This window comes from Lutra lutra, chromosome 1, assembly GCF_902655055.1.
Source record: "Lutra lutra chromosome 1, mLutLut1.2, whole genome shotgun sequence".
Taxonomy (NCBI): domain Eukaryota; kingdom Metazoa; phylum Chordata; class Mammalia; order Carnivora; family Mustelidae; genus Lutra; species Lutra lutra.
This window is the reverse complement of record NC_062278.1, coordinates 190,949,512-190,965,739: the sequence shown is the minus strand read 5'-3', so window position 1 is coordinate 190,965,739 and position 16,228 is coordinate 190,949,512. Positions and strand designations below refer to the sequence as shown.

The window sequence follows — 16,228 nt, the reverse complement described above, 5'->3', positions numbered from 1 at the left end:
TCTTTTAACTAGGAGGCACATTGTCTAAAAAAATACACACTCGGCCCTGTCACCATTATTGTTATTATAAAAAGGCAACCAATAGATCATCTGATGTTCTCTTCAGTCACTTGCCTGAATCGTTGAAATGCCAGCCCTGAGAATGATCCTCCAAAGCACGGGGTGGAAACCCATTTCCCAATGGCACATTTAGGGACCTCATAAATCACCTTCTTTTGAATGTACTTACAATTGACATTAGAGTTAAAATATAGTGTTGAAGGTTTGGTCCGTGGTACAAAACCATTTTGTAGTCCGCCACCACCATCACTTCTACAAACCGTGGATAGGATAAAAAACGTTTTGTTCTTCTGTGGGTCCTCTTTTCCCTGATGCTGTCCGTCTTGTTACTATAGGCAGAAAGGGCCTTTGTTGCTAAGCTGGCTTTTAATACAGCCACGTCTTCAGCCAGGCTAGGTCTGTCTCCCAATCTTCTTGTTCTCACTTTCCTCTTGTCTTTGCTGTGACTATTTTTGTGTTCTGTAACAAATCAGAGGGCACGCATTACATTTCAAACCACTTCTCTTTCATATTAAGAATTTAATTTGCCATATCTTAGAAGATGATGCCTCTGCTGTCGAATTATAGACAAAATCAAGTTCTACACACTGTGGACTCTATGGGAGAAACTCAATCTGCACTCTCATCTGAGTGACTAAAGAAATTGTCTAAGGGACTTGAAATTAGCTTCCCTGGAAGCTTCCCTAAATGCTCACTTAAGGTCTTAGGAAATCAGGCACAAGTTTAAGGGAGACAATTGCCAAAATTCATTTGGTAACCAAAGTCTTGCTGGGTTGTAAGCGGTTTCCATTCACTGTTCTTTGCCATAGATACAGTAAGGACCAGCAAGGGTACTGAGGTTTACAGAATGGAAATGGAGATGTTTCCTATACACCATGTTTGATATTTAATGAGATGCAGGAGAAAGAGGCCTGGGAGGTGGCCAGGCTAATAGACCATACAAAGGAACTCTAGAAAACACATGACAAGGTATTTTTCTATGACCTCATGAAATCATTGTCTTACATGAAATGTAAGAATAGAATCACTGCTATTCATTGCCTCTGAATTTTTAATTAATTTAGTTTAGGGCTCAGTTAAGGAAGTCGATTAAACTCAGAGAGGATAAACAGGCTATGGAGGCCATGGTGTGTAATGCCAGATTAGCTCTACTCACTCTGACTCTTGCCTAGCTACGTCCTCAGGTCTATACAATCTTGCTGCTCAAAGTGGGGTCCGCAGGCCAGCAGCACAGCAGCCCCTACAAGCCTGTAAGGACTGCAGACTCTTCCGCCCCACTCCAGACCCGAAATATCAGACCCTCCAGTTTAACGAGATCTCCAGGGGATTCATATTCATGGTAATGTTTTGAGAAGTGCTGGTCCAGAGTGTGGCTTGAAGCCTGTGTTGCTGGTGAAAATGTTCAAACTCGAAGTCATCAACCACACCATACACCGAATAAGCATGAAGAGTGCTTGCCCAAATAGGCTCGGAGTAAAAACAGAATTTCATCCGTTATCTTGCCTACTATCTCCTAAATGTGTTTTAAAGTTTTAATGCCAGCAGCCTGTAATCTAAGACAGACCACAGAGTTGTACAACTGACAAGTATGTTTATCTAAGATACAAAGAATAGAATTAATTACATCAATAACAACAACAACAACAACAACAACAAAGGGTAAGCCAGAGTTGTTTCCTATTTGCAGGGTTCAAATATTTGACCATAAAAACCATTGCTAAACAACCCATTTAGGCCAGGATGTGTATTTTGCCCAAGTTGAGCATTTTAGCAGGCATTAAATACTGAAATCAGTCCACACTGTCATGACTTGTTTTGTGGTCCAGCCATAGCCCACAGCGCTAGCCCAAAGTCTGGTACACAGTACCAGTACACAGTAGGATTCAATATCATATTCTTTTCTGCCAGTCTCTCCCGAGTATATCCACATATGTTATACCCATGCCACATGGGTATTTAGGCCATCCATTTTTAAGTTATCAAAATGACTATGGAATACATACTGATCAAGTACTTACTACGGGCCAGGCATTGAACTAGGCTCTTTTGTGTATGTTATCTCACAATTACTCTCAAAATGAGAAAATTAACCTCTACTTTACACATGAGGAAACTAAATCTCAGAGAGGTTGAGCAACTTCTCCAAAGTCACACAGCAGAAAGTGGAGGTATGAGGCATCAGACATGGGTTTGATCGATGGCCTAAAATGTGCTCCATTGGAGCAAGATTTTTCAAAAACTAAGGAGCTCATGAAATGGGCTCATGGCTTGGTTAAATCTCAAGTGAACAAAAGAGAGCATGTGGATATTTTCACAAAGACCAGCTTTTTACAACAGGTGTTTGGTGGCCATGTTGAAAAGTACATAGTTTTTAATATATTAAGAAATAGTGTCATTCATTTTATGAAAAACAAATAATCCTGTTTAATGTCTTCCATAAAGGCTTAATCTAATTGTTATATGCAGTAAAGTTTCGAAGGCTTTAAAGTCTCTCTTATTCTCCTACTTTCTATTTCACTATTTTGTGCTCTGATCTTTATTGTTTTCTTCTCTCTGCAGGCTGTAGTTTTGTTTTCTCTTCCTTTTCCAGTGTCTTTTAAAAAAATATTTATTTATTACTTGAGAGAGAGAGAGAGCACAAGCAGGGGGAGAGGCAGGAGGAGACAGGGAGAGAAACTCAAGCAGACTCTGTGCTGGGCACGGAGCCTGAGCTGGGGCTCAATCTCAGGACCCTGAGATCATGTTCTGAGTGGAAACCAAGAGTTGGATGCTTAGCCAATTAAACCACCCAGGCACCCCCCTTTTTGACTGTCTTAAAGGAGAAGGTTAGATGATTGACTTGAGATATTTCTTCTTCTTCTTTTTTTTTATAGATTTTATTTATTTATTTGTCAGAGAGAGAAAGAGAGAGAGAGAGAGAGCACAGGCAGATAGAATGGCAGGCAGAGGCAGAGGGAGAAGCAGGCTTCCCGCCGAGCAAAGAGCCCAATGTGGGACTTGATCCCAGGACGCTGGAATCATAACCTGAACTAAGATAGCTGCCCAACCAACTGAGCCACCCAGGCGTCCCATATTTCTTCTTTCTTAATAGAGCCATTGATTGCTCTAAATTCCCCTCTAGGCATTGCTTTACCTGCATCCCATAAATTCTGGTATGTTCTATCTTCATGCTTACTCATCTCAAAGTATTTTCCAACCTCCCTTTTGACCTATTGGTTATTTTAGCATGCTGTTTACTTTTCACATATTTATGAGCTTCCTATTTTTTAATGTTCTTGATTTCTACTTTCTTCCCACTGTAGTCAGGAAAGGTACTATGTATTATGTCTATCCTTTTAAATGTACTGAGTTATTATTATTATTTTTTTTAATGGTCTCATGTATGATCTATTCTGGAGAACGTTCCATGTGCACATCAGAAGAATTTGTATTCTACTGTCACTGCACAGAGTGTTGTACAGATATCTGCTGGGTGTAGTTGATGTACGGTGTCTTCCAAGTTTTCTATTTCCTACTGATTTTCTGCCTCCCTGGTCTAACCATTACTGAATATGGGGTATTAAAGTTTCAACAATTACTGGTGAATTGTCAGCTTGTCCCTTTATTTCTATCAGTTATTGCTTCATGTGTGTGGTGCTCTGTTAGAATGTGCCCCTATATGCACAATGGCTAAATCTTCCTAGTGAACTGGCCCTTTTTTATTATAAAACATGTTGATAAATTTTATCAATAAAGTAATGTGAAAGAAGCCAGTCAGTATAGGATTCTAGTCAAACAAAAGTTCAGAATTAGGAAATCAAAAGAGACAGAAAGTAGATTAGTTGCTGGAGGTGGGGTGGCGAGATGAGGGGTTGGCAGCTGAAGCGCACAGTGTTTCTTTTTCAAGTGATAAGGATGTTCTAGAAGGGATGGTGATGAGGGTCACACATGTCTGTGAATACACCAAAAGCCATTACGCTGGACACTTGCAGTGGATGAATAGTATGGTATGTGGACTTTATCTCAATAAAGCTGTTTAAAAAGAAAATACATCACTTAGTTTGTGAAAAAGAAATACTCTTTACTTAGAGTCTTTTATAAATATTTTGATTTACCAGGTTTATTTAGAAGAAAAGTATACCTACAGTGAGAAAAACACTCAGCAAATGCTGTATTCACTCTTTTTGACCATTCAGGGGGGAAAATACACTCTCAGAGACTCATCAGAGGGGACGTGTAACATGGGAATATGTGAACGGGAATCCAGGCTAACTAGACTGACTAGAAACAGGGTTACTTACTTAAATAACAAAGCTGAAGAAATTCAGGCACGGATCACAAGAAGACTACAATTTATAACAGAACAATGCATGTAAGTTCTAACATACCTGGAAGACCATTTCTTCACTCACAAGTAATCTGTATCAAAGAAACAATTCTGTCTACTCTAGGTGGCATGAAAAACCAGGAATAAAATTACCTCTTCAGAATCAAAAACATGTTTTGATATATAATACTTCCTGGTGTTTTACCCATCTGATCTTTTATCCTAACGAGTTACTATCCTATTTAATGACCCAATTAGCTCAACCCATTTCAAACACCTTATCCATTTTAACAGGTAACTTTAAATTTAGCATTAAAAACAGTATGAGCTTTAAAGATTCAGATATTCACAATGGCTACAAATGCATGAACATTGTTTCCAAGAACTGAAAATATGGAAATTGTAACTTGTAGACCTACGACTCCACTCTCTTGCCTCTGAATAGAATCTGTAACAACAGAGAATAATTTCCACCAAGGGACATATGGTGTTAAGGTAAAAAGAAAGTCATCCACATTTCTCTTTAATGACCTTGGAGCATAACAGAATTGAGGCCAGTGTTTCAAATGGGCAATGTCACTTTGCTACTAATTTTATCAGAACGGGCTATGTAATTAAATGTCACTCTGGTGGAAGTACAAATTGTGTAATTTTGCTCTTCCTTTATTTTTTCTTTTCCTCACACACAGCTTTACGTATATTAGTACTTTTTAAAATTTTTTATTTTTTTATTAACATATAATGTATTATTAGCCTCATGGGTACAGGTCTGTGAATTGCCAGGTTTACATACTTCACTACACTCACCATAGCGCATACCTTCCCCAATGTCCATAACCCAACCACCCTCTCCCTACCTGCCCCCCGCCCCCGGCAACCCTCAGTTTTTTTTGTGAGATTAAGAGTCTCTTATGGTTTGTCTATTAGTACTTTTTATTGAGATATAATTTATAGGGGTTGCTGGGTGGCTCAGTTGGCTAAATGTCCAACTCTTGATTTTGGCTCAGGTCATGATCTCGGAGTCCTAAGACTGAGCCCGGCGTTGGGGTCCATGTTCAATAGTGAGTCTGCTTGAGATTCTCTCTTTCCCTTCCCCTCAGACCCTCCCCGTCCTTTCTCTCTCTTTAAAAAAACGGAGAGGGAGAGTAAATTTATACAAGCATAAAATTCACCCTGTTAAAGGGTATAATTCAGTGGTTTTTAACATATTCATAAAGTTGTGCAACCATCACCATTATCTGATTTTAGGATATTTTCATTGTCCTGTAAGGAAACCCTGTACCCATTAGGGGTCATTTCCCCATTACCTCTTTTCCTCTAGCCCCTGGAAAGCACTTATCTAGGTTTTTTTTTTTTTTTTTAAAGATTTTATTTATTTATTTGACAGACAGATCACAAGTAGGCAGAGAGGCAGGCAGAGAGAGAGGAGGAAGCAGGCTCCCTGCCGAGCAGAGAGCCCGATTCGGGGCTCCATCTCAGGACCCTGGGATCATGACCTGAGCCGAAGGCAGAGGCTCAACCCACTGAGCCACCCAGGCGCCCCCACTTATCTAGGTTTTACATCTATGGATTTGCCTGTTCTGCCACTTCATACGAATGGAGTTCCACAATATGTGGCTTGTGGCTCACTTCTTTCACATTTTATTTATTCACTCTTTAATTGCTGGGCATTTGGGTCTAACAACTCAGCCGAATAATACATAATACTGCGATGAACCTGCATGTACAAATTTTTGTGTGCCCATGTTTCCATTTCTTTTAGGTATATACCTAGAAGTAACTGCTGGGTCATGTAGTAACTCCATGTTTACCATTTTAGGGCACGGCTAGATTGTTTTCCAAAGTGGCTGCACCCTTCTCTTGTCTCTTCTTGGAGTTCAGATATGATGCTTAAAAATAGGAAATCATTCTTTCAAGGTTGTTCTCCTTGGAGGAGTCTTCAAAAATTAATTACATTTAGTTAACTAAATAACTTATGAGCAACCGGTCCTAGTTCCAATCTTAAAACAGCATGTTGAATGACAGAAGATACACAGATGGAAAACAAGCACATGAAAATAGGCTCAACATCGTATACTGTCAAGGAAATGTAAATTAAAACAACATTAAGATACCACCACACATCAACTACAATGGCCCAAATCTGGAACACTGATAGCACCAAGTACTGGCAAGGATGTTGAACAACAGAAACTTTCATTCACTGATGGTGGGAATGCAAAATGGTACAGTCACTTTGGTAGAGAGTTTGTCAGTTTCTTACAAAACTAAACCTACCATGTGATCCAGCAGTCACGCTCGTTGGTATCTACCCAGAGGATATGTTCACAGAAGAAGCCACACATGGATGTCCATGCCTAGTATTCATAATCCTTAACACTGGGGAGCTACCAAGATGTCCTTCAGTACACAAACTGTGGTAGCACCGGGCAATGGAATGCTATTCAGGGCTAAAAAGAACTGAGCTAGCCAGCCATGTAAAGACTTGAAGGAACCTAAAACGTATACTGCTAAGTGAAAGAAGCCAATCTGAAAAATGCTCTCTGCTGTATGATTCCAACTATCTGACATTCTGGAAAAGGAAATCAGCAAGGACAGTAAAATATCAGTGGTTGCTGGAGGTCGGGGTACAGAGAGATGGACAGACAGAACACAGAGGATTTTCAGAACAGTGAAAATACTGCGTATGAAATCGTAATGATGGATACATGTCATTTTTAAACTTTTGTCCAACTCCGTAGACTATAAAACACTTAAGAGGAAATCATAATATAAATATGGACTTTAGGGGATGATGATACAACCAGATGAGGTAATCATTATTATATGTCAATGTAGATTCGCCAGCTGTAACAAAGGTACCCTCTGGAGATGGATGTTGATAATAGGGGAGGCAATGTATAGGTAGGGGCAGAGGGATAGATGGGCAATAAACTTAATACAAAAAACAAAACAAAACAAAACAGAAAAGCACGTGATACCTCCAAAAATCAAAAGCACATTTGCATTCGGAGAAAAATGCAATACTTTGAACCCTGAGCCGCTGCATGCACAGATAAACACGTTCAGGCAGGTTGAATAGCAGGAAGTGGCACCAAGGCCATGTCATAGGCACTCCAGTTGTAACACTGTATATCAGGGAGATGAGTTAATATTGGCTTTTCCACCTGTTCTGGCCTTGCTGACAGGTAAGGAGAAGCAGAGATGCTTAGGCCAGCACAGTGTTCTGACACCTCATGCTCCAAAGGGAGCAACCCTCAAGCCCTTTTTGACCTTGGGCAAATAACTGACTCCCATTCTCCCTCTGTTCTCCCATTTAGAAACCTGAATAAGAACACTACCTATGTCATCGGCTTGCTCTGAGGAATGGTTGGAGATCGTGCACACAAAATGCCCAGCACATAGGAAGCGACCCATAAATAGTGTTATGTTTTCTACCTTTCCCAAGTTATAAAGTCAGAACTAAAAAAGGAAGCATTTCAGGGAGAGTGACATTGTAAAAATATTTTCTGGATTACAGTAACAATTCAAAAGATATAAACTGTTTACATCCTGAAGTGATCTTTTCTAAATCACTTCTCTGGATGTCAGTTTCTCTGACCTCTTAAAGGGCATGTAAATCCCTGCTGCTACATTAAGGTGGTCTTGAGAATTAAATAACAAATTGTACAGAAAATGCCTTATATATTGGGGCACCTGGGTGGCTCAGTCAGGGAGGCACTGGCTCTTGATTTTGGCTCAGGTCATGATCTCTCTCTCTCTCCTTATGTGCCCCTCCCCCAGCTCTTGTGCTCATTCTCTCAAATCAATCAATCGAGCAATCAAGCAATCTCAAAAAAAAAAGAAAGAAAAGAAAGAAAACTCCTTCTATATTATAAGTTGATTTTTAGAAATTACTTCTTGAATACCCATTTTATGCCAGGTACAGAGCTAGATAAGTGGAAATAAACAATGGAAACAATGAAATAAAAATAAAACTTGGGGCCAATCCTTAAAAAGAAAGAATAAAAATAAATTTAAAAAATAAGAATAAAGGTAAATAAAATAAATAAAAATTTAAGATGGACCTCATTACTTAAAACCTCATAGTAAAAAAAAAGAAAGAAAGAAAAACAACTCTAATATTTGGTTAATTTTTGGTAAAAAAAATTTTCAAGGAGCTTCATGTCACATTGCCATGCAATAAAACGCATATTATATTCCTAAGTAACTGGAATCATTTTAGAAAATAACAACCAGGCCTGGTTATTCAGCAGTTACTCATTGAGAGTTTCACATCCACTGGGGCTGGGCTAAGGAGATTCAAATGTTAACTTTAACAGTTGGGAAGTTAATTATTGTTCTCTATTTTTATAAGGTTTATCAAAATTTAACTGAACTTCCTTAAGGCACTGAGCCACCTTGTGACCTCACGGTCCAAATGGGCAGAGAAGTCACAGCACAGAAGCAAAGGGAGGACTGCCCCCCTTTCTGCTCTACCCTGGCTTGACAGCCAGAAGGAAGCTGGACGGGAATCCCGAGTGGTTTTGCACTTGGCTTCTGGAGGCGGACCAGCTCTCATTGGTAGCCCTGCCCTAGCACTACTCTAGCCTCAGAGGCTCAATTTTCCCATCTGTAAAATGAGGATAATAACAGCTCTTTGTAGGGTTGACCATGAGGATAAAAGAGACAGCAGGTTAAATGCCCGCGGGACAAAGCATGGCACACGGGAAGGATTCATGAAGTATGTATGGTGATCATAATGACTGTTAATTTCTCTCTCAGTCGTTTGAGATCTATCCCCTCTGTAGGAATGAGGATGTTGATATTAAGGTTGCTCATGTAAAACAATGCTATTTCAGAAAGAATCTTCTACAAGAAAGGAGGATGTGGAGGAGGGGGCTCAAGGATGCAGACCCATTCCCTGCCCCCTTAGAACTCCCATCTAGGAAAGCGCACATGCGGGCTGATGGGGACAAGACATGGTCTGGAGATGAAATTGGATGCAAACTAGTGCCTCTAACACTTCTACCTGTCTGTGGCTCCAACAGCTGCTAACATACAGGGAACCCAAAGCAGAGGCCGGGGGCAGTTCCCCGGGCTGTCTTTGCTCTACTCATATCTAAGATCTGCACGAATCAGGTCTGTTCAGAGAGTTAATGATGCCTTCAGACGGGGATTCTGCAGGAGAGAAAACGCAGTCTACTGGGACCAGAGGAAGATGGATAAACAAGCACAGTGTGGGAAAAAGAAAAAAAAAAAAAAGGTAAGACATAAAAACACAAACAGCCATAAAACCAATGAATGTTCTAATAATAAAGAGCAATGCATTTTCAGCAAGTGGGTGGGGAAGGAGCTGTGGAGGGAAACCGTCCTGTAAGAATGAAAACTCACCAACGTTTAATTTTTTTCAGGGTCCTCAACTGGCTAGCTTTAAAAACACCAGTGAGCCCCTAGATTCTCGCAAGGACCACGCCCCCAAACCCATTTCTCTGCACACATAGGGAACTTGGAGGAAAAAACAAATGGTGTGCCAAGGCCCTAGGGATCCTCCAAGCTCCGTACCAGCAGGGACTTTGTATGTGCAAAGGGCAGTGGCAGAAGAGATTTTGCTGAGACTCCTTTTGGCTGGCCGGAACATTTATGAACGATGTCTCCCTGAGAGTGGTCTATGGAACATGAGTCCCAGAACACATTCCTGAAAACAAATAACATTAAGTGTGCAAAATATTCCACACAGCATTTACATCTGGGACTTTCTCCATGCTCATTAGCATTTTAAGAACTCCGAGAAGTCTTGCCGGAGAGAAGCTAGTTTACATGTGTTTAACCACGTCACCGGGAAACTGATGGGCTCTTGGCTGCTTTTCAAGGCAGGTGGGTGGTGGGGACTGACGCAGTCCTGGAAAGATAATGAGATGGAGAGAAGCGTGCTAAGGGGCCTTCCTTTCCGGGTGGTGGTGGTGGGTGGGGGTGGGGAGAAGGAGATGCCACTGGCACAAAACACTTGAGAAGCTTCTGTTAGAGTTCAAGGGGCTGTGGTCAGTTGTGGGTCAGGGGGGTGGGAGGCATATCTGGAGGTCATCCCACCATCTTCCAGCCAAGAAGGGCGCCAAATTTGCTGACTCAGGTACTATACTCAAAGGACCTGCTACCGCTTTCTCATCCAACTGCTCGCGTCCCACTCAACTAAAGCCATAAAGAGGGGCTGCCATTAACAATAATGCTGGAGGACGTGTGTGGAGAGGGTTCCCCTGTATCAGAACTCTTCTAAGCACTTTCCATGGACTAACCAGATTACTCCTCACAGCAACCCAACATGGTGGGGCCTTTGATGGCCATTTCCAAGAGAGGAAACTGAGGCACACCCGAACTAACTTGAGAAAATATTTAGGAAGTATCTATTTGAGGTAATGTAATAAGCTGAACATACCCAGGCCTGCAATTTACTAAGAGATCGTTTGGTTTTCCTATTACGATCCTGCAAAATACTCTTGCGGGAATGTTGGCTGTGACTCATTCGATCTCTTTGCAGTAAGGGGAGGTTGGCCTTTCTGGCAGGGGGTGAGGGGGCCACGCCAGCTGCCCACAGCCCCACCCCGCACTGCCCGCGGCCTGCTTTCGATGGCCGCCTCCTAGGCTCCGTGGTGACGCAGCGTGGGATCTTCTTGGCCAGCACTCTCCAGGAGAAATGAAATGGGAGCCACACACAGAAGTTATGCATTTCTAGTAGCACATTTTCAAAACACCAAGAGGACCAGATGAAATTAATTTGAATAATATTTTCTATGGAACCCAATACATCTAAAATATCATCATTTCAACATGCGGCAGTAGCTACATTTCAAAGGCTCAGAAACCATGCGGGCCACCATCTAGGACGGTACCTTCTAGACGTTTGCAGAGTGAATACTGGATCCAACAGGCTTATACAAGATGAGTTTGGGTTTGGGACTCAGAGGGACCTGTGCTGAAATCCCAGTTTCCCAACATTCCATCTGTGTGACTTCAGGCAAGTCAATTAAGTTCTTTGTGCCTCAATTTCCTCATCTGTGCAATGGGGATAATAATAGTTTCTCTCTAATAGGGCACTGGCTGGGGTGCCTCGTCGCAGAGGCTGAGCTGAAATGAAGTGGCTTGGGGCTGGAGGCTATCTGACACGTCAGGGCAGCTGTAGGCAGCCCCAGGCTCTGTGCAGTGCCTGTGGGGGGTCCGAGGTATCACTCCCATATCAGAGATAAAGAGCAGTTGTTGCTGGAGCTCTTTAAGAAGGTTTCTAAGCAATTGGGAGGGAGCCTATCTCCCACATTCCTTTGATACACGTCTCCCAGTTTATACACGACTAAGGGCTAGTTTACTTGCCGCAGCCTGCAGTACAAATCTGTTCTCATCCTCACATCCATGTTTCAGCCACCACAGAAATGAGGGGTCACAGGGACATATTCCAATCTGATCACAAGGGGGGAGCCCCTGGGAATGCTTTCCAGCCACAGGCCACCTTCCTGTGGCACCAGGAAGCGGGCCCAGCTCAGATATTTTGTTCCTTTAAGTTCAGCTGTTGCTGTGATGACTTCAATCCCCTAAATGAATTAAAAGCCTGATCCCTTTCTCAGTGGCATGCAACCAGCTTCTTAAAGGAGCTCACTAATTTATTCTTTATCCTTACACATAAAATCAATCCAGCAGCACTGCCACAACTCATGTGATTGCACTTGGGAACACTGTCACTGCTTCTGCGGACAGCCTCTCCTTGATTCGCAGCTTGGGAAGCGCACAAGACAGGGAAGTAAGGGGCCTGCATTCAGGGCCCACATCTTCCTTCACCCTGGCACCCAGATGATGAATCCCTTCAAAAATGCTCAGCCTTGATCCTCTGATCCATAAAAAGAGGGACTGGAAAAGAAGTTCTCTCTAAAGTTCCTTCCAGTATTAAAATTTTGTGAGTTCTTGTCTTTCACAAGATGAAACTGAACAGCGCCGAAAAAGGAGGTCCTAAGATTCAAAATGGGTCAAGCCTACCTCTCTTGGTCATTGCCATTCTTAAAGAAGGTATCAAAAGAAATAACCAAACAGTGGGCAGGGTGGGAGGGTAGAAGGAGACAGCATAACCCCACAGCAGAGAGAGACCCACAGAAAAGAGGTGGGTGGCAGCTGATTTTCAGTAATAGGAAGGGAGCAGTGGGGGGGGGGGGGCTTCATTATCCACTGCAAATTTTCTCTTTTGGACCTGCTGATACAGATCATAGTTACTGAGACCCATTTCCATTCCCATTCTCTTTAATCTAACGTGTTACCGTGGAATAGCACAGATGTGAGAATAAGGACAGTGGCTTCAAAGAGGAAAAAAACAGAGCATACAATCAGTTATCTCTGGAAAAGCCTTATATTGCCCCCAAAGCACAGAACAGGAATTTGGACTAAAGGAGTCATGTGTCCCATTTTCATGTCCCCTAGAAGCGTGTGGTCATAGTGGGCTGAATCTCACACTACTAACTTCTTCTATGTCTACGTCTCTCTTGCTGCCCTTTGGCTTTCTCTCCCTGAACGCACACATGTGCCAAAGAACAGTTGCTCTAACATATCCAAGGCTCCCTCTGTAACTCTTTTCACCCATGAGCCAAGAAAACACATTCCCACCATAGAGTACGCTGGCTTGAAATTGCAAGTTGTGTTTCTAGATACCAACCAGCAATAAACACAGCAGCAGCATCCCTTTCTTTTGGCACAGAAAATGGCTCTGAATAAAGAGTTCTAAAAAGCCTCTCCTAGCCCATCTCTCTGCATGTGTGTCTCAGACAAACTCTACACTATAATTCTTCCTATTTCCTGCAATGCCATCCTGGGACAGCAGGACATCCACAGTACACAAAATACATGCAATAAAGTATAGAAGCCACGTATGAAAGAAGTGTGTGCAAATTAACAGAATGAAAAGACAAACCACAGACTCAGAGAAAATACTGGCAAAATATTGGCAAACCAAATATCTGATAACGGGCTCGTATCCTGAATATATAAAGTGCTCTCCAACTTCAATAATGAGAAAATAAGCATTCCAATGTTTTTTAATGTGTAAAAGAATTGCTGAGACACTTCATGAAGATACATGGATGGCAAACAAGCATATGAAGAGATGCTCCCATCATTGGTCATTAGGAAATCCAAATGAGATAGCACCACACACCTGTTAGAGTGGCAAAAAGTTAAAAAAACAAAAGCACACCAAATACTGTTGATACCAAGTGAAACTTGTATTCATACCCTGCCAGGAGCACTGCAAAGTGGTACAACCACTCTGAAAAGGAGAGGGACAATTTCTTACAAAATTAAACATACGCTTACTGTATAAACTAGCAATCTCACTTCTGGGTATTTACCCAATGAAAACAAACAAACTTCTGTTCACCCAAAAACCCATAGCAAATGGTTATAGTGGCCAGCTACAGTGTAGCTGCCAAAAACTTTGTCCCTCAACCGGGTAATGGAGAAACAAAGTCTTGTCTACCCATACAGTGGGGCACCACTCAGCAATAAATAAAAAATAGATTGCCGACAAAGGCCACACCTTGGATGGTCCTTCAATGCACTAGACTGGATGATTCTGGATGATTCTGGATAATCCTTCTGGAAAAGCCCAAACCGCAGAGACAGAAAGCAGGTGGTAGACTACCAAGGACACCAGGAATGAATCTCTGTCTGAACCGTGGTGATAGTCACATGACCATAAGTATTTACCCAAACTTGCAGAGCTGTGTATCAGGAAGAATGACTGCGGCTGCATATAACTTATACCCAATAGAGAAATGGAAAGAAAACACTAGAAGTAGTGTAATAGTAAAAGTAATAGAAATAGATAAATAGTAAATAGTAATAGAAAGTGAAAAGATTTGTGGAAAAAAAATAATCATCACAGAGAATTTCTAAGGCCAAACCCATCCGTTTGAACTTTCTCCACACTCCGCAGGCCAACTGCATTTTCAAGACGCTGCTCTGATTCTAATGTCCCATGAGGAATAGGGATCAACACATAAGGAAGCATTTTACCAACATTTGCCCATGGCTTGATGTTGCTCCTTCTCAAAGTCTGAAGCAAAGTGGTAGGAACAACCAGGACTGATGACAGGTGACCCTGGAAAGGCCCTGATTTGGGGCTCAAAGTAAAGCAGGGAGTCCTCATGGTATCTCTAAATCCAGAAGCTTTACAGAAAGTGCTCCAGGGAGGAGGAAGGAAAGCTCGTCATACATCAGGGAGTCCTAATTCCAGGCCCAAACCTAACTTGCCACTCTACAATTCCCAATTGCAAACTGACTCTCAGGGGCTTCAAAACACAGGTGAGTGAAATCCTTGAATGGTAGATAAAGCAGTCTTAGTAAATACTGTATACTGACAATCTTTCTATGGGTAGATTAAAACAAAAAACAAAAAACAAAAAAACAAAGGAAGAAAGAGGTTTATCATGGTACTCCAGATAAAAGGTCAAAAAACAACCTAACCACTCTTTTTTGGGCTCAATGAAATAACTCTGATACGTGGCTCATTCCAGGTAGCTTTGTTCTTGGTACCTGCTCTGGGTTTAGGCCTGACCCTGCTCTTCCAGATGGCGGGAAGAGCAGGGTCAGGCCTAAACCCGGCAAAGGTGGCCTGACCTTACAACAATAAAGATGAATCAACCAGTAAAGAAGAAGTGGAAAGGGGGAAAAAAAGACTGCGGGGATCAAACCTAAACTGGAAGGAAAACAGCAATTTAACAAGCCACGACACTGGCCACCAAGTGAGAAGTTATTTAAGAGACAGAACAGCTGGGGTGCCTGGATGGCTCAGTCAGTTAAGCGTCTGCCTTTGGCTCAGGTCATGATCCTGGGGTCCTGGGATTGAGCCCCACATCGGGCTCCCTGATCACCAGGGAGTCTGCTTCTCCCTCTCCCTCTGCCCACGCACACACTCTCTCTCTGTTAAATAAATAAATAAAATCTTTAAAAAAAAAATTAGAGAGTGGGACGCCTAGGTGGCTTAGTGGGTTATGCCTCTGTCTTCAGGTCATGATCCCAGGGTCTTGGGATCAAGCTCCGCACCAGCCTCTCTGCTCAGCGGGAACCCTGCTTCTCCCCTCTGCCTGCCTCTGCCTATTTGTGACCTCTGTCTGTCAAATAAATAAATAAAATCTTTAAAAAAAAGAGAGAGAACAGCCAATTGCAACATGTTGGTCACGTTTTGATCACAATCGAAACAAATGGAATTTACTGTTGCAGGGACAATCAGGAAAATTTTAACATATGTACTGTGTGGGTTAGATGGAGCAATCACTGCTTGATTTTGCTCAGCAGGGTATATTTGCATTACGGTTACATAAGAAAGTATCCTCGTTTTTCAGAGATGCATATGGGAACATTTAGATAGGAAATGTCATAATACCTGCGTTTACTTTCAAATACTCTGGCAAAAAGAAAAAATAAAAAGCAAACATGGAAAAGTCTTTGCTACTATTAGTGTAGATGGTCTCTTTATGGGGGTTCATCTTACTGTTGCCTCTACGTATGTATGTGTGCTTAAAAACGGTCTTCATAACATGCATTTTTAAGACATGATGAAAAAAAGTTAGGCATATAAATGAGCACAGATGAAAAAAAAAACAGTTCCTGTATTAGAAATTTCTACTCTCCTTTTTTTTTTTGCTGTAGTATTGCACTATTAATGCTGAGGTTTTAAAAAAAGGCATGTTTTTACATAAATGCCACAAAGAAGATAAAGCTGAGGAAACAGGCTCAAGAATTCAGTTATTCAAAACAGTAATCTCCTTGGAGTTGCCTATGTTGACTATTTATTAGATACAGTCACTGAAGAACTTAAAAAAGGAGAAAAAAAGGTATAAAGACTGATGAGGA

At 41.7% G+C, this 16,228-nt stretch overlaps 1 protein-coding gene across 1 annotated transcript in view; it reads right to left on the bottom strand.

Moving 5' to 3' along the window:
- Positions 1-16,228, bottom strand: part of ADAMTS9 (ADAM metallopeptidase with thrombospondin type 1 motif 9) — a 166,837-nt gene that overhangs the window by 136,852 nt on the left and 13,757 nt on the right. Inside the window, 1 exon segment of the mRNA XM_047747329.1 lies at positions 230-519. Within this exon segment, the coding sequence (XP_047603285.1) occupies positions 230-519 (290 nt within the window).